This window comes from Pomacea canaliculata, linkage group LG4, assembly GCF_003073045.1.
Source record: "Pomacea canaliculata isolate SZHN2017 linkage group LG4, ASM307304v1, whole genome shotgun sequence".
Classification (NCBI taxonomy): domain Eukaryota; kingdom Metazoa; phylum Mollusca; class Gastropoda; order Architaenioglossa; family Ampullariidae; genus Pomacea; species Pomacea canaliculata.
In genome coordinates, this window is record NC_037593.1 from 1817151 (window position 1) to 1840640 (window position 23490).

The window sequence follows — 23490 nt, forward strand, 5'->3', positions numbered from 1 at the left end:
GGCTTTCCTTGCATACTTAGCATTTGTTGCTTTGCATTGACATCTTGCTATATTTGTATGCAAAGTAAATTCCCAACTTTGTGTGTTGACAGGGAACTATCAGTGGGGTGTGGCAGAAAGTTCCTGCGGAATATTCCAACTATGTCATTGGAGGCTTCATGCTGTTGGCTCTTTTCATGCTGGCAATAGCCAAATTCACATCCAGGTAATATTTCAGAATTGGCAGCAGCATGGATGTGCTTTAATTGTAACGTCCTGTTTAAAAATGTTTGCAGAAACATTAATTACACTAAGATATGCATAATGACAAGTGATTCCTACATAGGTCTGTTTACATTTCTCTTTTTAGAACTCGTCCAACACTGACAAGAAAGCAGAAGCGTGGTCTTCAAGATGTCAGTGATTATGTGCAAAATGTGGTAAAGAACAAGAAGGTAAGATGCAGGTGCATTTGTACAATGATGATAGACTTTTATTCACACTATTACCACTACACTAATACTAAGTATTCACACACATATACACCATATTACGCTGAACGTCTTTCTCATGTGTACGATGATTGTTGCAGCAAACACTGTATGGGGAGTACCTGAGACAGTCTGTGGCAGATCAAGATCTTTGACGCACAACACTTTCCTTGAACTGTTTCCATGTTGAACAGGCAGCAATAAAATGTTTTATTTTTCCGAGATCCATTGTGTGTGCGTCTGGTCTGAGAAAGGTAGTTTGATTGCATCAACTTGGCTGCTTTCTTCAATGACTGGTTCTGACCGCTCTTCTAGTAGCTGAGGTTTGAGGCTGTTTCTGAACTTCTGTGCACACAAATACAATATTTTAGCATTTTCTCCAAAGTTTTCCCTTAGGAAAATTCTAAATAACAAAATTGTGCACATGATAATTACCTTTAGCAGATTAGAACCTTTTGCGGTACGCACAGCATGCACCATTCCCAGTGGTATACAGAGTACGGAAGTGAAGGCAATTATCCAGCCTAGCACCTGGGCCCATGCAGGATACGTGTAGCCTGCCATGGTGAGCGGACGATACTGGATCATGCTAAAGATGAAAATACCCTGTTCAGAAAAAAAAAATTCACAATTGGAAATTAAAAAGGGAACTTTGAGCATGTTGAAGATTTGGTAGGGCAAAATGCTGGATATCCTAGTGGTCATGTTGCTTGTTCAAGTTCGACACGTTCCTCACCTCCCTCTGCTGGATTGAATCTTCTCTTTTCTAAACTTTATTTTAAAAATAAAACAGGGCCAGCTTACAAAAATGAGGATTGGCGATATGATGTACCAGCAGGCGATAAAAAATATGTTAGGCGCCGATCCAGTCATGTCGCGTATGTCACGGGCCAAACGTTTGGCACCTGGTTTTACAAAGACAAACAAAGTTCATATTAGCAAGTTGCCATGTACCTAAGGATGCATCACTTGTTACTAACACATTGTGCAAAAACATCAAGGACAATTCTTCTCTCTAAAACACGTTGAATCGCCTGTGGAGATTTCATTAGGGAAGCATCTCCATAATGCACACAAATGCTTAAACTTTTTATAGGTGGCTGCTGGTCTCTTGAAATGCATTCTTTTATTAGGACAATGTAAATAAAACTTGCCATAAAACCAGGTGATACCAATCACCTCAAAAAAGGCCAGGATCATGAGCGACAAGGCAGCAGCGTAGTAATCAATTAGAGTGAAGAACCACACTCCACCCTGCACACAAAAGTCAGGCAGATTGGACTTTGGTCATTTTGCATCAAAAGCAGTCCAGTGTATGTCCAGTCTGTTATTCTGCTTCTGCGTTGTTGATTTTTGTTTTTAAGTGCATGTCCAGTGACAGTTTTAATATAAAGAATTTGAACCACTGCCTGCTTCAGAGTACAAAGTAGTCTCCCTTTGCCTCCACAGATAAGTTTTCCCATCTGGCCTAATCAACATACACTGGGACTTCTATTGCCAAATGTCTTTCTGCTCAGAAAAACAGGTTTCCACCTCAGTCTGTTACAGTTTAGAATTGTCTTCCAGTGAACATATGAAATAAACAGATTCATGGAACTTTAACTTGAGGCACATGACTACCAAAAGTACTAGTCAGATTAACCCCCTTACATTGTGTGTATACAACGAGTAGATTCAAGCTAGAATCAGGTACAATGTGACAAATTTTTTTAGTGTTCAATTGCACCATCTACATTCATCACAGAACAGCCAGGGCGTTGGAAAGAACCCTGTGTAAACTAACAGCTTGTTGATTTTAGTCCCCTTACATATGCAATCAGTTTGACAGCAACATACCTGAGTTATATTGGGCAGTCCAAACAAAAATGTGACAATGCAGACAAGTAAGACTAGCACCTCTTTGTGTTTTAGATATTTTTTGACAATGTCTCCAAAGTGATCTTGTATAGTGGTGACAATCACTTCCACTGATGCAAACTGCCAACAGTGAACAGAAGAATAAGGGATCATGATAACAGCAACTTCGATCAATGATTTCAGTTGTGCGAAAATTGTCTACAAATATCTAATATTTGAGGCAGTTCTCCCAACTCCAACCAGATAATTTTCTCTGTACAGATTTTATTAAATATCAATAAAAATCACATCTAGATGGTTGAATGTTCTTTCATCTTACATAGTTATGCTGCCACTTTATACAAATTACAGGTAAACCTACCTGACTGTCGATGCCCAGACAGATGAGCATAAAAAAGAAAAGAAAGGCAAACAACTGAGACGCAGGCATCATGGTAAATGCTTCAGGGTAGATGATGAAGACTAGCCCTGGACCTGCAAAATACCACATTACACTCGTAAAGCAACTAGGGCTTCTCCAGTAACAAAAATTTGTGGTGTAAACCGTTTGGGAAGAGTAGTGAATTTACATCATTCAGTACTTTGTAACCATGGATAATGAATTTTTTTGTTTTAGCAGTATTCTTTTACATATAGAAACATTTCAGAAAATGAAGAACTTTTTGTATTAAAAACATATTCACTTAAAAATATCCACTATGAGGATACTTAATCACATAAGGAACTCTAGCCCCAACCAAGGGATGTCTGGACAAGTTTGTGAGCAGTGAGGCCATGTGAGGCACTTTTCACATGACCCCTTCTCACCTTCCTTGACGACATCCCCCACATCTTTGCCTTGATTCAGAGCCAGGTTGCCAAGAATGGAGAAAATTGCAAAGCCAGCCAGGATGCAGGTAACGGCATCTACTAGAGCCAGGATTAAGACATCTCTGGAAACGACAGAGTGCACAAGGCACCTACTAACAGGGACATCAACGTGTTTCGCTGTTTATAACAACAGCTTTCAGCTTTACAAACATTCACACCATGCTAGAACTTGATTCTACTCCGAGCACATTGAAAAATACAGCCGGTAGCCACTTTTAGATGATGTACACTGTAAGATGTGTAGGATGCCATAAAGTTAAGCACCTACAGCAGCAAATGTTATAATATAGGTAGGAAGTTTTGCCGAGTTGGAAATGAGCAATACAATATTAACAAACCTGATAATCTTATTGTTGTACTTGTTGTAACTGGACATCGTTATTAGACCACCAAAAGCAACACCCAAGGAGTTAAAATTCTGAGCAGCAGCATATACCCAAACCTGCATCAGGAGAGAATCTTAAGCAGCAGATTAACACAGGTTACTGCATAAAATATAAAAATAAAAAATAAAACATGCTCCAGTATTTTGTCCCTAGCATTCATCCTTCATATTATCAAGAAAATGCAATCTAGGCACATGCGCAAACAAAACAATCAGGTCAGATGATACGGAAGCTCAAAACGGTCAGTCAGATAAGTAGATTTGCAACCAGGGCAAAAGATTCAAGGATAAAGAGCAATTTTACTTCTTAGGTCTCGAAAAATTGTATCTCCATCTTCACAATATTTGCCTTAAGTCTCAAAAAGTTATTGGAAGAGGACCCTTCTGCTGCTGGTAAAACAATTTGTGTAGGCCTACCCAGTCCACAAATGCTGACTTTGAGCCTCTGTCTTTGGTTAGTTGATCAACCCATCTCAGGTAGGGTAACATAAAACCGGTATGATAAACATGATTCATGAATATGAGACCAGAACTAATTGGACAACTGGAAATCACCCATGGAGAAACTGCCCTAACTTGGGAACTAGACTTTTTGTCTTTTTTGTGTAGAACTATGAATATGTGTTTTTGTCAGTATCTGCAGGTAGCCAATTCATCCAGCTCAGGAAGGGTAAGAGACTGGTTAAACATGCTTTATTATTCAGAGAAATTGACCAAAAAAACTGCTTTAACAGGCATGGGTAATAAAGACACCATAAGCCACTGCACAAGAAAGGAAACTGAGCAGACAAAACAAAATGTACCTCAGCTCGAAGCAGCAGATCCCATTTAGGTTTGATAAAGAAATTGATGCCATCCTCAGAGCCTGGAAGTGTCAGTCCCCTTACCAGCAGTATCAGCAGGACTAGATATGGAAATGTAGCTGTGAAGTACACCACCTGCCGACACACCAAGACAACACATTAGCGTTTACAAATCCTAACCTAAATGTCTGTCATGCATGATCAGTTTCTTTCAAAGACAATTAGTCCACTTCATGACAACGCAAACCAAATGCTAGAAACTGCCAGCCAAAATTTCCAGTTCTATGACCTACACTTCTTGTAAGTACATTTCATATTTTGTTCTTTTCAAAAAACAAAAGAAAAAGCTTGCACATCTGCATTAAAAAAGGAGACAAGCAAGTCAACTATCAATTGGATTTAAATGATAGATACTGATGTTTGGACTTAATCAATTACAATTTAAGGTCCAATACATGAACAAAGTCATTTTTGTGAACTACTTTCACCTGATGTTAGGCTGCGCGACACCCTGTCAAGCCTAGTCATTGTCACTGTTGTAGTCATGATTCTGATGTGAATATCTGTCCCGAAACTTCTGTCTTTGCAGAGGGTGGCTCCCTTGTGTTGTTTTTGCCTCTTTGAGCTGTGCTCTCTTCATGCTCTGCTTTGACACTGCCAATTACTTTTTGTCAGTAATTTGTGTGCAAGCATGAATAAAAATTCTACTTTCAATACAGCCAGTTTCAATGCAAGTGATGCAGAAGTTTATTCTGTTTTGCAATGGCATTCTTCTACTTTTCACACAACCGTTGGCCCAAAAACCTCTTCAATAAATAACTGCAGTTTCCACATTGAAACTTCAATTTGCTTTATTTTTAATCACTTGCTCTGGTTCAAAATTTTATGGCACAAACTCCAAATGCAGGATAGCTGCATTTTGATTAACCTACTGAGGAGTGACAGCTAACTCTTGTTTCAGTTAATGCAATGGTATTAGTGAGCAGTACAACATGGCAGTCTCCTTGTACTGCTGTAGAGTATGTTTTACATGTGGATTGTAAGTAATTGTTTCACAAGCCGAAATTCTGAGCACAAGTGATTCTAACCATCAGTATCTATCAAGCCCAATGTGCCAATCTCCTTTGCCTGTTCTTTTTGATACATATCAGTGCTATTAATCTAATCTCTGTCTTTGGTGACAAATGTGCCATGAACACCTATCTGATGGTTCCATTATTTTCTATACTGTTGCCAAAGCTAGTTCACACTTCCTTGTAAGGACTAACAAACATAAAAAAAACAAACTTTGGGCCTTTGCAGGTACACTTACCTTACCCGTAGACTTTGGGCCTTTCCAGATGCAGAAGTATACAATAATCCAGCACAAGATAAGAATAAGAAGCAGCTGCCAATGAATTGAGCCCTGTTCTTCAATGCCAGATGAGCGCTCCAGTACCCGTTCACTGTAGCATATTTCATATATCTACAAATTGCAAATCTTACTAATTCATTAATAATAATAAAAAATATCTTGCCTCCCTTAAGTCTAAACTTAAGACATCTTTTCCAAACTACGACTTCACTGCGACCCTGTCCTGACCACTGACCATAAGGATGTATAATAATATATGTCTGTAATTTACTTTATGTATGAGTAGTGTATGTTGTAGAAGTGAGCGTGGCTGCTATATGCAAATTTGGGGGCAGGGTTCTTAATGATTTAGTCTATGCATGATTTATGTAAATCTTTGCAAAGGTGCTATATAAATCCTCATTATTATTATAAAAGATCATTTCTATAGCATTTTTCTTCACCATTAAATGCTAGCTCAAAGCACTTCACAAAAATATAAACACCCAGAATAATAACAATAAAGGTGAATGTCATTGACATAGATGCAGTCATTACAGCTCAGGTCCACTACCAAAATATCCCTTTCTAGCCTTCTCGTCTTCTCTGACAGTCTTTCGACCTGCAGCTGATATTTGTTGCTGTACTAATAATAGTAGTGGTGGTGGTAGTGGCAACACAGTTTAGGGCAAGTAACTTCATTAAATTCATTATAAACTAGCAGAGATATCTTCACACACAGACACTTGACGTTTACTATGCATACATCATAAACAATGGGATTTTTTTTTTTTTTTGTCGATTGTTACATCAGCAACAAAATAAAAACTAATTATGTACCCCAAAAATATTCCAGAATGTATAGTACTCCCCCTCTCCCTTACTAAAAAGAAATGGTGACAATGTTAACTAGCATAATAATGAATTAGTTACAAAAAAAATGATGAGGCATACTTCTCTTCCTAAAGTAATTATTTTGGTCAAGTAGTTCACAATTTTAAGTCACTGTACTGGACATGCCAATGCATCAATATCTTAAGACCACACAACTAGATTTGATCGCAGAACTTAACAACTACTGGTAAAAGGCTATCAGAACTACTTACTAGTAAAAGTCTTCAGTAGGTGAGCGTGAGTCACTGGGACGTGGAAGTGTGGAATTTGTTGAATTGTCCCAGCACAAGGAAGAGCTCCACTCAGGGTCACAGCTGGTCCATGGTAGACGCCTCTGAAATGTGCTGAACAGGTAGTAAAAGGACCAGGTAATGATGATAATGTAGTATGTTGTGAACAAGAAGGAGATGACAACAGTCGCCAGCCCAGCACCTGCATAAGAAGTCATGAAGTTATTACTAAACAGTAGTCTCATGCTACAAATGTCTGTAATTTATACTAAATCAGGTGTCTTGACAGACTGTCTTTCCAAGACTGTAAGACCAAACACCTATATGGGGATCACACTATAACGAAAAAAACACAGCACCCAAAATGGACATCTGCAACACGGGATCTTTCAACACTTGCTGATCTTTCACATGAATAAATACTACTGCTCATTGTGAGCATTAAGCCAGAGCTGGATGTTCATTCAATAAAGCACTATGCAATTATGCAGGGTGCAAGCCTTTAATGGGAGAAGAAATGGGAAGTGGAGGGTTGCAATACTGGGACCAGCCTAGCACCAATGTTTGATCACCAAGGCAAATTGTATGACAAAGGAACTGCTGTGTGTATTATATGTACTGATGTGCTGGTCATGGTGTGCCGTATGTGTTTTTTACTTGGGAACAGAAAATAGTTTCCATACACAAAACAGGTATGCAATTTAAACTATTAGAACTCATGATCATTTTGTTGCTCTTGAATTTGTAAGCAGCAACAGCACCAGAACGCTATGGACACCACAAATACCAATACTACATTATTTTGCTAAATTAGCAACATTAGAAAGCTTGCCCCTCTTCATGAGCTCATACTGTACGCTGAGCTATTTCCATCTCATTTTTCATTGATTGCTGAAACACATGCTGCAATCAATAGTCATTTGAAAAATAAAAAGTATGCTCAGTCCCTTACGCCCTTAACATCTTTCAAGTCTCTTGGCTACTGCTTTGATAAGGTCTGTTAACGTTTTTTCTTATTGTTTTATGCATATGTACACATCCAACCATACAGTTATGCCCGTATTATTCTGAGAGCATTTTAGCATCTTTAAGTCTTAGTATCCTTTGTTTCACTGTGTAGGATGAATACTGAAGTTTTGCTGGAGTGTCAAGCTTGTAAGGACCTGCTGGTTTAGGTGTGAGTTCTGCTTCTTAGGATATTTGTGTAGCTTACATATTGACACACATGTACGTTCGTGCTACCCGTAATATGCTGAATGCCAAGTTCCTTTCACTTTAATGCTATTAGTTCTTTTTAATCTGACTCTTTGAATGCTAGTTTAAGTTAAAGGGATTATGAAAGACTTTAGACTTTTGCCAAAATCTGTACAGTTGTCCTATTAGTCTAATTTCTGCTTACACTTCCTTTACCCAAAACATTTCTCAATGGCAAATTGTGCTTTTAAATGAAAAACTGCAAATGTGGAAATCAATCTTGGCAATACCTTTGAAGAATGGACACAGCTTGGCAATGGCCCCCACTGGACCACGTCTTGTGAACTGACCGACAGCCATCTCCATGTATGCCAGGGGTATGCCACACAGTACCAGCATGACAAAAAATGGAATCAGGAATGCACCTATCACACACACAAAAGTCATGATAAATCAATTGTCACAAAAAGTGCCAAAGGTCAAATGGTACTTGGGATTTTTTAATTCATTAGCGTCACCAGAAAGCATCCAGAACAGAAAGTAATAAACCCAGTCTTTATAGCCATAACTGCAATAATATGTTAACAGCTCTTCTGAAAATCCCATTGTCCATCTTTATATTTAGACTGGATTAATCCTGTTAAGGCATACTCGGCTTGTGTACATGGAAATACTGAATGAGGGGAAAGTTACAACAGATTTTCGTATTTCTAAGCCATAAGCCTAGATATGAAGCATTTGATTGATTTATCTCAGATAAATTTCTCCATCTAAAATGGCAAGTCTCAAACTTGTACCAAAGTTGGCAACCAGTAATTCAACATGCTAAGCTACATCAGTATCTCTAGAATGGTCTATGCACATTCAGATCCCAATTAAATCTTCACTACCCAAACTGGAATGTGTTAGTGAGGCGCCTGGAATGTAAGTGGTTTCCCAGAAAGTATAGTTCACTATTATAAATGGATCATAGCCAAAGAAAAACCTTCTCCTTGTGCCTTCACATTCTCTGATGAACATTGCTGATACCCATTTCAGCTGGACAGCTGCTGGGTGGGGTTAGATTTTCAACCATAAGTCTAAGTAAGCTTTGGAACCTGCCATCTTCTGTTTCACAGTTGAACTATAAGTATTACCACCACGCTTCCCTCAGTATACATCCCCTAATCACAGCTGTTAGAGTTGTGTAATTGACTGGCATGCACATACCAAGTACACACAGAAACATCTTTTCTCTCTCTCTCACTCTGTCTCAAATGTCACTCTTTATGTGAAGTCTGGAAAGCTCCACTGCCCAGGAAGAAGTCTAGCTCTCCTTGGAGAGTGTCACCTCAATCATCACTGTAGCCCAGTACATGGGCACTGTAGCTAACAGCACAGTTCAGAGCATATAAAGTTAGCTAGCACTCACTTAAGCTGATACCACTGTGCAGCCCACCCTATGGACACACCCCATTTTGCAAACGATACACATGTATTCCTACATCCTGCTTGTGGGGGAAGCAGACATGTTAAATGCAATAAAAACATCTTTCACCTAACCGCAGTAACAGGCTGCTGACCATTGAAAGCAGAGTTTTTTTGTTTTTAATAACTGAGCTTCCTGCATCGCAATTATTGCAATCCCCAAACTGTTATAGTTACGTTTCGTTTGGAGGACACAAGCCTTTGAGATTTCCACCTGGATACTAAACATTAGTTTTATTCATTTACCTTGAGGGGTATGGAGAAATTGGTGTTTTACAGAGCTTGAATCAATATACAGAACAAAAAATAAAGACAGTGTTACAAAACAAAAGGAAAACATAATAACGATAATAAAGATATGGATGGAAATGTTAATAATATTAGTACAATATTATACAGCATACACCAGTAACATTACTTATCGAACTTATCTAATAATTTTTATAAACTGGATAAGTACACACGTTCTTTAGAGCAGAACAATTGCACTGCATGGACACCGATGATGTAATCCACGCCCCATGGTGTGAATGAAAACAGGACAGAAGCCCCTGGTGTGGCTGTGGAACTAGCCCTGCCCACCTACATGTACTCAAGCACTAACAAGATGTGATGAGCTTTGACTTTGTCCAGTTCAACCAATGTTTAGCATTACACAGATCATTAACCCAGACTGTAAGAGCTAGGACAGGGAATTGAACTGAACCTGCTTGTTTAGAGTCGAGAGGTAACTTTTATTACGTCGGTGGGTCTTCAAAAGCCATAAAGCCTCAACATGTCCTCATGCATAGCGCAATAAAAAAAACCGACAAGGAACTAATATCCCTATACACGTCCTTGAACCGACTGTTGTTTGGGTTGGTTTCCTTGTTTTTTTTTTTTTTGAAGATCGAGTGTCTTTGTCCTTAATAGCTTTGTCATCAGAACAATCAACGTGTCCGGTTTTCGCACCATCATAACAGCCTGCGCGGCAAGAATGAGGGGAGGAAAGCACATTGGTGGCGACATATCTAATGGCCCCCACATCTGCTGCGTCATTCCTCCACTCCACCCCCACGTGATGACCCTCCCCTGCCGTGCAGCACTTCCTCCATGAAGCGGCCGCCGTGTGTGAGCACAAGCCCACCAGCCAGTCTGAAACCCCGAACTTGTATTACTGGACTGATAGCAGACGATTCCCCCCCAGGTTAACTACTAAAACGAGGCACGAGACTACAAAGCTTCCGGTTTAGTCACGTTCTTTGTTTAGGCTCGCCGAGACTAACAGCGGAGAACTTGGCAAGAGGCTAAGCGTTGGTCTCGGTAGACAGACAGCAGTCCACCTGTACACATCCGTGATGAAAGCGTGTGCGAAGACGGAGGTTGTGGGAGGTTGGGGAAGGGGGAGTTGTTTGTTTTTTGAGTGTGTGTGTGTTGGGGTCAAATCTTCATTCTTCGCTGGTTGTAAATGCGGGATCGTGGAATGAATTTAAATTCCAGGATTACGGGCATTTTGATACAAAGATCGGTGCTGATATTTTGTGGGAGTCCACTACACCGGCTCATGAGGACTACTTCCGGTTACAAGATGGCGCTTGTGTTAATCAAGTCCATAATGCTGAGTAACGAAGCCTTTCTCCTGCTCCTGACATGGCCCTAGTTCTGGCACCTAAAATAAATCGACAAATCCCCGAGCGGGAACAAGTCCAAAAATAAATGTGTCCCTACTTCGCCCACCACCTACCCTGCGTCTTGCATGATTGATCCAAGCAAGTCGTCTAGCAACCTCCTTTTCTCCTCCGTTCTCTTTTTCTCTCTCTATTTCTCTTTACACAATACTTTGGTCATGAATTCTACTGGAAGGACGTTTACAGGGTATAGGACGGGTGCCTGTGTACTTCATCCCCCTCGTGGTAAAAAGAAATGGTAAAGCATCTCACAGCTAGAAGCCACACGGGTAGTGAAAGTGGCTCCCCGTGTCTAAGGCACAACCCAATCCTCTCCTACCACCGTCTTCATCTTCCCGGAACCATCGGGTCTCCATTTCTGCTTGATAGCGGATGAGCTCAGGGGCCGTATTCATGAAGTGATGGTGAGTCACTATCCAGGAGGAAACTCGAGGGGAAAAAACTTATCGTCTCTGTAGTCACATCCCAAAGCCCGCGGATACTGCTTGATATTACCACGAAGTTTTATATAATGTAACTGTGATATTATTCTAGTGAATCCTCGTGCTGTTTTATTGCTACGGTCCCAGGGGTAAATAACAACAAAGTATTGACACCGCTTCGTGATTACGGAGACAAGACGCTCGTCCTTACTCGCCACAACCACTTACCCTCGTTGCATGAATGCAGGGGAAGGGAGGTTTCCAGCCCCAGACCTGAGCGGGCCTCGAACTTGTAACCACCGGGGACGGACGCTCCCCTTACCGTTCATGACTTTGCTGTTTTTGAAAGGGTTGTTTTCGGGTCCACGAAGAGAGAGAACACCCTCATGGTGCTGGGGGCGGAGTGATGGGGGCCGCGTGGTAACTGGTGTTTGACGTCAATGACACCATGTCAACGTGTTGACAAGTGTGGAGGGCTAAGCGACACCCGCTGCACGTGCTGAACTCTCTCTCGCTCACACCCATAGACAGCTGCGTATGCGGCCTGTGTCAAAGGTCACACACCACTTTCTCTGCTGGCCATGCAATAATAAGTAATGTCACTAAACACGTGTTTGAGACAGCTTTTCTAAAGAAAGAGGAAATAACATCCGGAATAATTCGCATCAACGCAAGCTGCACCTTTCTTGGATGTTGGATGTATCCTGTTTATGTTGATAAAACAATGTCTCGTGACATCATAAACGTGCCAGCAGTGTACAACGCCCTAGGGCAGCAAAACACATTAGTCATAGAGGAATATTATGCTGACCACGAGTTTGCGGTATTTTCTGAAATGTGTACCCACAGAACAAACATGGCGTGCAAGTGTTAAAAAAAAAGAGTCGTGGACAAATGAGGTTTAACCACGAAAATGGAATCAATTAAAGTAATACAACTTTTAACGACCGTAATTTTTTTAAATGTTGCCACCATTCTATTTAACTGCACAATTAAGTATGCAATGTGTTTCACGCCGAGCCAGAATCAAAAGCAAGGCAGTCAGCCTTGTAAACAGATGCCGCATGCGGAGAAGGAATAGCGTGACGAGACGAGAGCTGAACCCAGGACAACCAACCCTCACTGTGTTGACAGGCGCTAACCGTTGCGCCATTGGACCACCCCAGGAATAGCACAAGAATACAATTCAGACAAAAATAAACCACTTGAGGGATGAAAAACTGTAGAGACAACCTGACATGGCTCCGAAACACCACTTCTTTGTCACATGTTTTGTCAAAAGTGTTCGTGGTCACGTGTTGTCAAAGGCTTTCTTTGTCATATGCTTTGTGTGGAAACCATTCTTAAGACACATCTACATCATCACACACCCACACACAACTGACAATTCATCTCTATGGACCCAGCTGAGATCATATGGTATTTTTGTTTATCAATAGAAATTCGGATCACAGATTTCATTTCTTTCAGTGAACGATGTTTGATATCTCGAAAAAAAGAGGGGTGGGGGTTCATCTACAGCAGTGGTGGGCAATTAATTTTCCCAAGGGGCCGCATGAGAAATTGGGATGGTTTTAGAGGGCCGGACTAATATAGTTAACTCAGTTTTACCCAATACTGTATATGTAGTATATATACTGGCGGGCAGGCCAGCGGGCGGGCCGGTCAGAGACAGGAGGCGGGCCGGCCTTTGCCCAGGTCTGATCTACAGCGAGACGAGCAAAAAAAAAAAAATGCATCCTAAACTAAACACAACTCAGTGGATCCCCGTTTTGCACACATTTTATAAGGTATTACAAAAAGAAGAAGTACAGACGCCCATGATTGTCGGTTCTACTATAATAATCGCATTCTGTGGGATTTCTATGTCATACCTCAGGATTAGCTACTGTCACAGTATGTAAATGTCATACCCAGGATTAGCTACTGTCACAGTATGCAAATGTCATGCCCCAGGGTTAGCTACTGTCACAGTACACAAACGTCCAATCGGTACCGATGGTCGATGGTCGACTGGCCAGTTGTCCCAGTGACGAGAAGCAGATGTCACGATACTCTGCCTGGACTGCCAGTCTCATCCAACTGTCAGAGTTGAGAGAGACGCCGATATGGTGGTCGTCCTCAAGGCGGCTCGGCTGGTAAGAACTGTAATTATCATACTTTCGACAGAAGCGAGGACCGAATTCAACTGGCCAGAGTTACTAATGTCTGCCCTTGCCTGGAAGATGTCTCACTTAACCTGATGCCAACTCGGCTTTAACGTGGAACAGTCCACATTTTTTTTTTTTCGTGACTCGCATCAAGTTTACACTCATCCAGCTAAACAACATTCACACGGGAAATGTCTCACAAACTTATTTAGGAAATATGCGCAGTCTCCTTTACAGTCCACTTCTTTAATAAAATTGATGGACACAGAATAAACTGATTTTTGTTTTAACGAAAATCATGTGGACGAACACACACACACAAGCAACACAGACACTAGTAGCGACCGACTTTCTCTCGCTTTCAACCATCACTTCTTCCAATCACCCGACAGTCTCACTTGACATCACGCGTTCGAACCCCGTGCACTCTTCCCATTCAAAACCTTTGTTAGCGAGGCGGTGGTGACAGTTATGCAAGGCATCCCTGGCCTATGATTGCAGGGTCCTATACATGGAAATCCTTAAAGGTCGGGTGGTCAGGTAACGAACGGTCCTCGTCCTGCGTACACAGATATGCGTCCACGGCTCTAGGGGGCCTTCAAGGCTGTAGATAGCGAGCGGAGCTAAAGCAAAGCATGGAGGAAGAAGGGATTTATCTTTAGTTGACAATTATGGCCCCAGATCGCTCACTTCCTACGCCAACGCTCAGGGATGTCTGGATGACAGAAAACAGACGAACAATTTATTTAAAGCGGACAGCCGTGTGGTTAGAGCGATGGGTGTCCTCACCCAGTGCAGACGGTTGACCCAGCTGTTGTGCAAGTACCTTCCTCCTGATAAGGCTAGTGGGGAGAAAAGACCGTTAAAAAAGAGGTCATTGTCATTGCATACAGGCTGTATTTATCTCAAGCCTGTTTTTGTTATGGCGCTGACAATGACCTCTTTTTCGCCATACCCCAATGCACAAATGGGGGCAATATTTTCAAATATCCAGTAGAAGCTATACGCCTGTACCAAAGTATATAACATTAAGGGAAAACTGTAATCAGCCTGAAGACATAAGAATTTACTTTCTCCTACAGTCTTTACCATTTTACATTATTTGGATGATACCATGGAATCAGAACTGGAGCTCAATATCTTCAGCAACTATCATCATGCTAATTTTGAAATAACAAAGTCTTGTAAAACAATGAAAATGATACTGCTCTTTTGTGTGTAGCACATTAAGCTCACCTCTAGACAGGGAAATGCACTTTACAAATTCAGTTTTCATTATTAAACAGTGAACTATACTATCATTGTGTAAATTATTGTTGTATCTGTCCCTACACAAACATTCACAAGAACACAGATGCAGCATAAAGCATATATTTGCAAGTTTAATATATCTGTGTATTTTTATATATAGTTAGTCTTTTCTGATTTTATCTCAGTTTATGGGCTTCAAAATGTCCTTTAGGTTTCACCTAATTGCATGCCAATTTCAGACAATGGTAGCAAAATTATTGCATGTGTATGTATTCACTCTTTGTGTGTGTGAGAGAGAGAGACAGGCTTGTTTGTTGTTTGCAGTATCAGTGAAGAGCTCTAAGCATATCTTTTGGAGAAGTGTTACATAAATACTCATTATGGCTATTATAGTAAACATATTCACTTTTACATCTGATTTTGTAAACCTCCATTTTATTTCTGCTTGGTAAAATGCAGCTCACTCTCTGCGGTTCTTAAAGTCCTGATGCAGTTTTTTTTTTCTTTCCAAATTTTTTTAAATGACAGAAATAGCAGGAAACTTACAATAAATAAAATCTTGTTCCCCCTTGGTTTCCTAACGTTCGAAAACAGTACACTAATGTTCCTATCTTTACACCCCCGCCCCATCCCTGTTGCCCCACTTATTATTCCAGTACACTTGCACCCGGCAAAATACCGATTGAACAGTTCCACAAAGACATTCTTCCGAAACGTATTTCGTCGTGGTCTATAATTTTGTTGAGATCCCAGTGAGAGAGTCAGATTTTCTAAGAATTGTGAGCTAAATATGAGGATTCACCCAAATCAATAGTCTAAGGTCCTTGGTTATATAACGTGTACGTCCGGTTATGTAAAAGGTCAAAGGACGCCGGGTTCATCCGGGGTGGACGGCAACTGGCGATTTGTCTACAAGGAATATTTTCATCTCGTTTATCTTGAAATTTATTTGTCGCACCAGAATTACGGGAAATCTCCGTCTGCACTGATAATTCTGACAGGAATGATAGTGAAACCACACTTGTTGTTTCGTTCTACTTTATTGTCTGAGGTGGGATAAGTCTTCACGCACTCTGTGTGTATATCTCATCTCACCCGCAGGACTTTCCTGGCAGTGGAGTCGCCCTCAACACCTAACGTGACGGTTGTCGCCATTTACTTCTACAAACTGTCAACTTTACTGCTACACCCTTTACAATGTAAACAAAAAAGTGCCAAGTCATACCTCCACCACTTCTGAAACACAGATAAGGGAAGCGCCAGACGTTGCCCAGGCCCACGGCGTAGCCAATGATGGCCAGAAGGTACTCCACTTTCTTGCTCCATTTGTCGCGAGTCTCTGGGATAATCTCCATGGTGTCCTCACACTGACGTCTGCTGTCTCAAGATACAGAGAGATGTCGCCAAGTGATCTCAGATACCCACGCTGTCCAATATATCAGGAGTCGCCAGGAGTTCGCATGCATGTTGAAAAAAAAAAATAAAACAGCCGGCGAGGTTGTACCTGGCGGTACATCTTCAGCTCGCGGCACGCGCGCGCGCGAGGGGAACATTTTTTTTTTCTCTCTCTTGCACGACGCATGCGCGGACCCAGTGCGAGGCGCTCACTCACTTGCACGACGCATGCGTAGACCCAATGCGAGGCGCTGAGACAGGAAGTATGCTCCGCGGAGAGAACGTCTGATGTACTTTTAGTCAGGGGGCGCCTGGTTGCGAAGTGGTTACAATACTCGCCTGTCAGAACCGCAGTTAGCGGCTCAGGTTTCAGATCTCGTGTCGGGACACTCTCTTTATAAGATATCTGTTCGCAGGGCTGGTCGTCGGGGTTTTTTTCCGGGTACTCCGGTTTCCTCCTACTCCCTCTCCCCCCATAATCGCCGCAAGGTGGAAGCACTTGGCTACTAAAGAAACAACAACATTTGTTTTGAACAAAATCGACAAAGCAAGCCGCAGTTTAAAAATATGATGAACAATTCTAAGATTTATAGCTTATATAAATTGTTTTTGCAGACAAGAGATAAAGATTCACTTCAAAACAATGTTTCATGCGATGTGTCAAAATGTCGACCACTCATAAATGTCAAAGTGTTCGTTGTGGGTGTGCAGACAGAATAGTAACAATCTTCGCTACGTTGTTGTAGTGCAGTTATATTTTAGGTACTTCTCAGTTGCTAAAATATTAACTGGTCGATCACACAAGTTCGTCATCACACTTTGGCAGTTATGAGGGGTCGACATAGCACCTATAAAACATGTGTTGGCGTAACTCGCCTCAAGCCTGCTTATGTAATCCTTGTCGATGGAAGGAGTAGCCACATACCTGGCGACGACATTTCAATGTGCCACATACTTGACGACGACATTTCAATGTGCCAAAATATACTTTTTTACATATAGGTAGGCAGAAGTCAACCAGCATTTGCCTTATGCAAAATACCGATGATCCAGTCACTCTTCAACCAAGTTTTGAAACAGGTTTGACAGTTCAGATTTTTCTTATAAACCGCATGAGATTTTATGGACTGCAGAGATGAATTAATGAAATGTAGTATCATGCTTAATATTGTGTTGGTTGCTGTGATTGTCATTCTTTCTCATTGAATATTATCTTTGTGCTGTCTGATGAAGAGAGTTAATAAATGAACATGGAGTGTGATTGATGATATGTTACTGATAAACTCTGGTGTTAAATTTATGCAAGGATCAATAAAATATTGCCATATGCATAAAAACACTGTATGTTTGCACAGTTTGAAGATTGATTTAGATGGTTTATTAAAGAGATAATGACAATTTACTTCATCAAGTTTTACTACAGACAGCAGAGAATTGATGCAGAGCTGCAGTCAGGCAAGACTGCTTCTCGTTTCTTTACCTATTACTAGAGCAATTTCTTTACCTATTGATTTTGTAAACCATAACCTTCGAAGCTTGACCTTATGTACAGTTTAAAAAAAAACAACTTGGCTTTAAGTGGCCAGCAATCTAAAGATTCATTTTCAAGACATTACACGCCAATTCATATTTTTGGAAGTTAAGCTTAAAACTGAAGCCGAAGATTAATTTGAAACCAACCCTCAACTAACAAACATAGCACTGCCCACTGACGTGGTATACAATACTCTACGCAACAAGAATAATAATTGAATTTGTAAAGCCCATTTCCCCATGTGCATGCGAACTCACCAGGGTCGAGGCTGGGGTGACGGCAGCATACTTAACGGGCACAGCTGCCGTCGACAAGGAGTGATAATGCGTGCGATAACTAGACTCATCAAGTCAAAGCACTCGTGCAGTAGAAAAGTTTTAATCGAGTCGTGAGAGGATTTCATCGGAGAGTTAATGATCTTCTTTAACTGGGACTGTGTGTGTGTTTGTTTCTTCACCATCGAGTTTTCAGAGTTTATGATGGAAGGAGGTCGTGTTGCGTTAAAACTGTGTCAGGTGGGTGGGAGGTAAATGTTCAAAGTTCGTGCTGGCTTTTTTTTATTATTATTGTTTTTTGAGCAGATAACGCTTCCCTTTGGCTTGTATGATGTACACAGATGAAGTGTGAAATGTTGTAGACATCCACTGTGGTGCACGCTCGTGTAGCGAGACAACTCGGCGCCTCGTCACATCACTTTGTTTACTTCATCTCTGTGTCCCACGCCCCTAGCAACCATTCCCACCAGTGTGGTTGTTACCATACCCTGTTACTGGCATCTGCATCGTCTTCTGTCAGTTACCCATCCTCCACCTTTCGTCTTTAATCTCACAGACAGTGAATTTATTAGTTGTTAGGATGCGACAGAGTGTAAATGTATTTGCGCAATGACCTGGCCTTGCCTCCATCGTCGGTCACTCTTATCTACATCTACCCCATTTCTTTAATTTATTCTGATTTAAAGAACGTTTAAAAGATAAGTCATAAGAACTCATTTTGAAGATAAAAATAATGTTGTCTGACAGCCAGTCCAGATAAGAGATAGTACAGGCAGGGCCGGTTCTACCATTAGACGGTCGTCTATACTCTATAGGGCGCAGTCACCGAGGGGGGAGCAAAAAATTATTTTAAGATGAATGTTAGGGAAAAGTATCATTTTCATAACATGACATTTGCAGGACACCTTTCCTCTGCTTGTAGGTTCTCTTCACACGGTTTCTCAGTTGGTGTTATAGGAAAGCCTATCATCTGAGGGCGCATTTACAATGACCAGCGGGGGGGGGGGTGGAGGAGGGGGGCGTTGGTGGGTGGGGAAGGGGCTGGTCGGGGCGGTACCCTAGGATGGATGGGACCACATGCCAGCCTCACCTTTCTCTCTTCTAGTCTAAGCAGCTGTGTTCAGGGACAACAACACTGACCTTAGGGCTGTGTACAGCGGTGATACCCATTCAATGGGCGTTACACTTTATTAAAAAATTGTGTCAAGTCGTAATGTTTGTTTATTTTTAGTATCTAAGAGTGCGTCTATTTGCGTACAGTGTGAAGGGATAGCTTGTTATGCTCTATTGACAGAATATTTAAATTTGGTAATTAAGAGATAATGCGTGTTACGACCTATAGGCTAAATATTTCTCTAGTTTTCAACAAACTCTGTCAGGCAGGACCCGGGGCGAGTGATGCTGCCTATTTGGACTGAGTTTTGTCAGCATCGACATCTTGATTTACACCTTTACGACTTTGTATTGTTAGCGACTCCGAAAGTCTCCCTCCTCCTGCCCGCCTACCTGTCAGGTAACTCTTGGCACTGTGATTATGGTGGTCTACATACTAGAAGCTGTTATAGCTTGAGTTTTACACCAAACAGCAAAATACGACCAGAGAAAGGTGCTGCAGACTTAATTCTTGTCTGCATCATCCGTGTGCAATCGGCGAGACGGAGAGCAAATTCTCGAAAAGGTTTAATTTTACTAAGCCATTCTTTGACACTTCTTGTTGTAAATCGTCATGAGTTCTTGTAGAAAACTACTTTTCTACTATTTTTACCAGCAAGCATGCAGTCAGTGCGGTTTTACTTAGTTCTTCTGTAAGATAAGAACGATTGACAGTACTTGCCGAGGTGCTGGGTGGAAAGGGTAGCGACAAATGTATTAGTCGGAATAGATTATCAGGACTGAACACAGGTGCAGAAAACCAGTTTTCTCTTCTTTTTTTTCTTTCTTTCTTTTTTTTTTTTTTTTTTATTTCTCTTTCTGCTTCACAAGTTGTCAAGCAGGAAGTAGGGCATCAAAATATTCGATAAAAATTTTTGAAAGAGGAAAAAAAAAAAATCCAAAACACATACACAAGAAAAGAAAACACACGCGCACATGCACGCTTATATAAATATTCTTGCACAAGGTTTAGACGTGCCAGCACAATCCACAATGCAAAAAAGCAACTTATGACGATTTGTTTAGTTTTTTCCCCGTTACTCCTGGAGGAGCATAGGGCCGTAACAACACCTCGCCAGCGGACCCGGTATAGTGCAGCCCCCCTCAGTGGGTCCCATATGGCTCCCGCATCCTTTGCCTCGCTCTCTACTGTTCTTTTCCCAGTCTACTTTGGTCTCCCAACTCTCCTCTACCCCTGAGGGTTGCAGACACGTGCCTGATATGACGACTGCTCGCATTCAAATATTTATTCTTTATGTCGAGATTTTTCTACCTTGCATACATCAAACAATAAGCTCAGCAGTTGCGGTCATTTAGAAAAGCCACATGATGTTTTAGTTTCACTATATCCAAATAAGAGAAGTGCAGTAGTTTATTTCAAGTTATTTGCAGTTATTTAAAGTTGTTTACATTTATTATTGATTCTCTTCTCTATTACCTATTTCAAAAATATGTGTTCAATCGTTTCTTTTTCTTAGTTACAAAAGATAAGTAGATTATTATTTAAAACTTTCATCTCTTTTAAGATAATATTTGTAGCTAATACTCTATGAACAAGTCTAACCTGAAACCATTTATATTTCATTTCATGGATTTTACTTATTTTGAGAAATATCCTTTTAAAGATAAATTCACTCTGCAGCTTTTTAATCCATTTCTTACAACAGTTTGGTTCATACTCGTTATTATTTAGTATGTTATGATAAATCTGTGAACCTTTTCTTTGGGAAAGCTGCAATTCAATTTTTATGTTTTTGTTAATGGATGCATTTTTTCCGCTTTGTGTAAGTTTTCACTGCTTCTACACAACTCAAAAATTCTATAAAAAAAATTAGTGTTTAGCTGGTAGAGTTGTTTAAGCTTTTCATATGTAAAAAATTTGCCGTTTTCGTCAAGTAAATCTCTTATGCTCAATATATTTTTGTCAGTCAATCTTTATAAATAAAGGGCTTACAATCAATCTTAATATCAGCATTATAAAAGAAGGGTTCTTGTATATGCTTGTAGACTTGTAGTTTTAAAAACCATATATAAACCATAGGCACACATTTCTTCACACCCACCTAACTCCACAACCTACAGACATCACCACCCACACTCATCCAGACATATTGCATAAATTCATCCCTCATACACACTTAAAAAAATGACTCACAAATATATGCTTGCACTTAAGGCCATATACAAACACACAAGTGCATATTCTTTGCCCTCACCAAACCACTCCTCTTCCACACTCCATAATTATGTATGTGGACACCTTTATATTTTTTCTTATAGCTTTGTATGATGACACATTCAGCAGTTAGCAGTATGACTAACATCTGTAAATGGGTGGCAGGATAGTAGGAAAAAAAAAAAAAAAAAACAGACTGCTGGGAAAGAAACGTGCTCGTAACAATCTATACCAAAAACTATATACAGTAGATATATTTATGCCAAAGGTGCTTGACCAGGAACACTGCTTATGTTCTAGAAGTAATGTTACTCTTAGAATTATTCGAATAATCGTAGCATGACAAAAAAAAAAAAAAAAAAAAAGCAAAGATAACATGATCAGGACAAAACATAAAGTAAAATGTAAGAGTTTAAAGGAAGATAAGCAGACCCTACCCACCTATAAACAGATAGTAGAAAAAAAAACAAAAACAACTAACAGACTGCTGAGAAAGAAACGTGCTCGTAACCACATGCACCAAAAACTATATAGATGTATTTATGCCAAAGGTGTATGACCAGGAACACTGCTTAGGTTCTAGAACTAATGTTACTCTTAGAATTATTTGAATAATCTTAACATGACAAAAAACAAAAACAAAACAAAAAAAAACAAGCAAAGATAACATGATCAGGACAAAACACAGAGTAAAAAGTACGAGTTCAAAGGAAGATAAGCAGACCCTACCCACCTATAAACAGTTCAGTCCGCTAGAACTGTTGAAAGTCTTTATGTCCAAGTGACTTTTCAAACTGTCAATGCGTTGGTACACGAATAAAGACGAATAAAAACTCGCAAAAACTTTTCTCAAGCTTAGGTCTGTGCGTGTTTACCGACAGATATTCAGCGGGTGGGTTCACATCATACTTCACACCTATCGCGCGAAATACGAGTGCATGAAGGCCTCCAGCATCCCCCTCCCCACACGTCCCTGCCAGTCAGGTGAGGAGTATTTTCACCGAATGAAAGAACCAGAGTATCTGCACCGGCAGGACCACAGCCCAAAGGGAAAAAGCAGTTGAAGGAGGGGCACCACAGGTCAAAAGATATCCCAGATTTCGGCTTAACACACAGCTGACAGATACACATCAGATGGTCTAACAGACTAACTGGGTCACAGCGGGTCGCACCAGTTTTGAGATAAAAATAAAAACTCAAGATAATATCGGTGAAGATGTTGAATGTTGATGTTGACTTAACCCCGTTTTCTCTAGTCTGCGCACCACTTCCATGTCGCTGGACTGAAATTTCTTCAAGGCCAAGTTTATCGTTAAGAATTTTCAGAACTTGTGACTGACACATGTCTGGGGTTTCTTTGTCTGTCTCAGACACCCCGACAATCTTGATGTTATTATGCTTTGGGTATTGTTCCAGGTCATCACTCCTGTTCTCTGCTGTCGTCGCTTGTAACTTGGCTTCTTGGACTACACGCTTCAGTTCGTAATTTTCGGTTCTAGTCTTTTCCAACTCTTTTTTATGATGTCTTTTTCTTTTCTTAGTTTGAAAACTACTCCTTTTAGTTAATCCACCTCTCGACCTATCTTTTCCAGAGAGCTTATGATTTCCTCGAGTCTCTTCCATTACATCCAACAGTGAAATAAATGTCATTACCCTCATCTGTCTCCTTCCTAGTACTCACCGAGGTTCCAGGTGTGGATGCCACAACCTTGGCTGGCGCCATTTGTCCATAGACGGGGAAGATGTCGCGAATTGAAGTGTAAGTGTATTTCATGTAGATATACGTGGCTGATACCGGGCCGGGTATCCCTGCTTCCAAGATCAGTGGCAGGGAGTGTGGTATTGCTAACAGACTGGTTGTTCTAACTGGGTATTTGTTGGCTTCTTTCCCTTGTTGTTCTTGACCCTGACGGCCACCAGTTTCACCTGCACACTACCTCCAGTCCCCCACAAATTATAAATCAA

The 23490-nt window shown here is 40.7% G+C and overlaps 2 protein-coding genes across 2 annotated transcripts in view; one reads left to right on the plus strand and one right to left on the minus strand.

Moving 5' to 3' along the window:
• The window catches only part of LOC112561251 (sarcalumenin-like), a 26131-nt gene extending 25437 nt beyond the window's left edge, over positions 1–694 (plus strand). Inside the window, exons 10-12 of the mRNA XM_025233610.1 lie at positions 93–205; positions 350–434; positions 572–694. Coding sequence (XP_025089395.1) covers positions 93–205; positions 350–434; positions 572–625 — 252 coding nt within the window. The 3' untranslated portion in view covers positions 626–694. The remainder of the gene's footprint in view (positions 1–92; positions 206–349; positions 435–571) is intronic.
• LOC112561250 (sodium- and chloride-dependent GABA transporter ine-like) lies at positions 447–16564 on the minus strand. The gene is made up of 13 exons (XM_025233609.1): positions 16219–16564; positions 8327–8461; positions 6825–7044; positions 5698–5830; positions 4386–4520; positions 3536–3639; positions 3135–3259; positions 2689–2801; positions 2307–2447; positions 1625–1724; positions 1275–1375; positions 906–1076; positions 447–815 (listed from the first exon to the last, which is right to left on the minus strand). Exons 1-13 carry the CDS (start codon positions 16346–16348, stop codon positions 681–683), a joined length of 1743 nt encoding a protein of 580 aa, XP_025089394.1. The 5' UTR covers positions 16349–16564; the 3' UTR covers positions 447–680.
• Positions 16565–23490: the final 6926 nt, after the last annotated feature.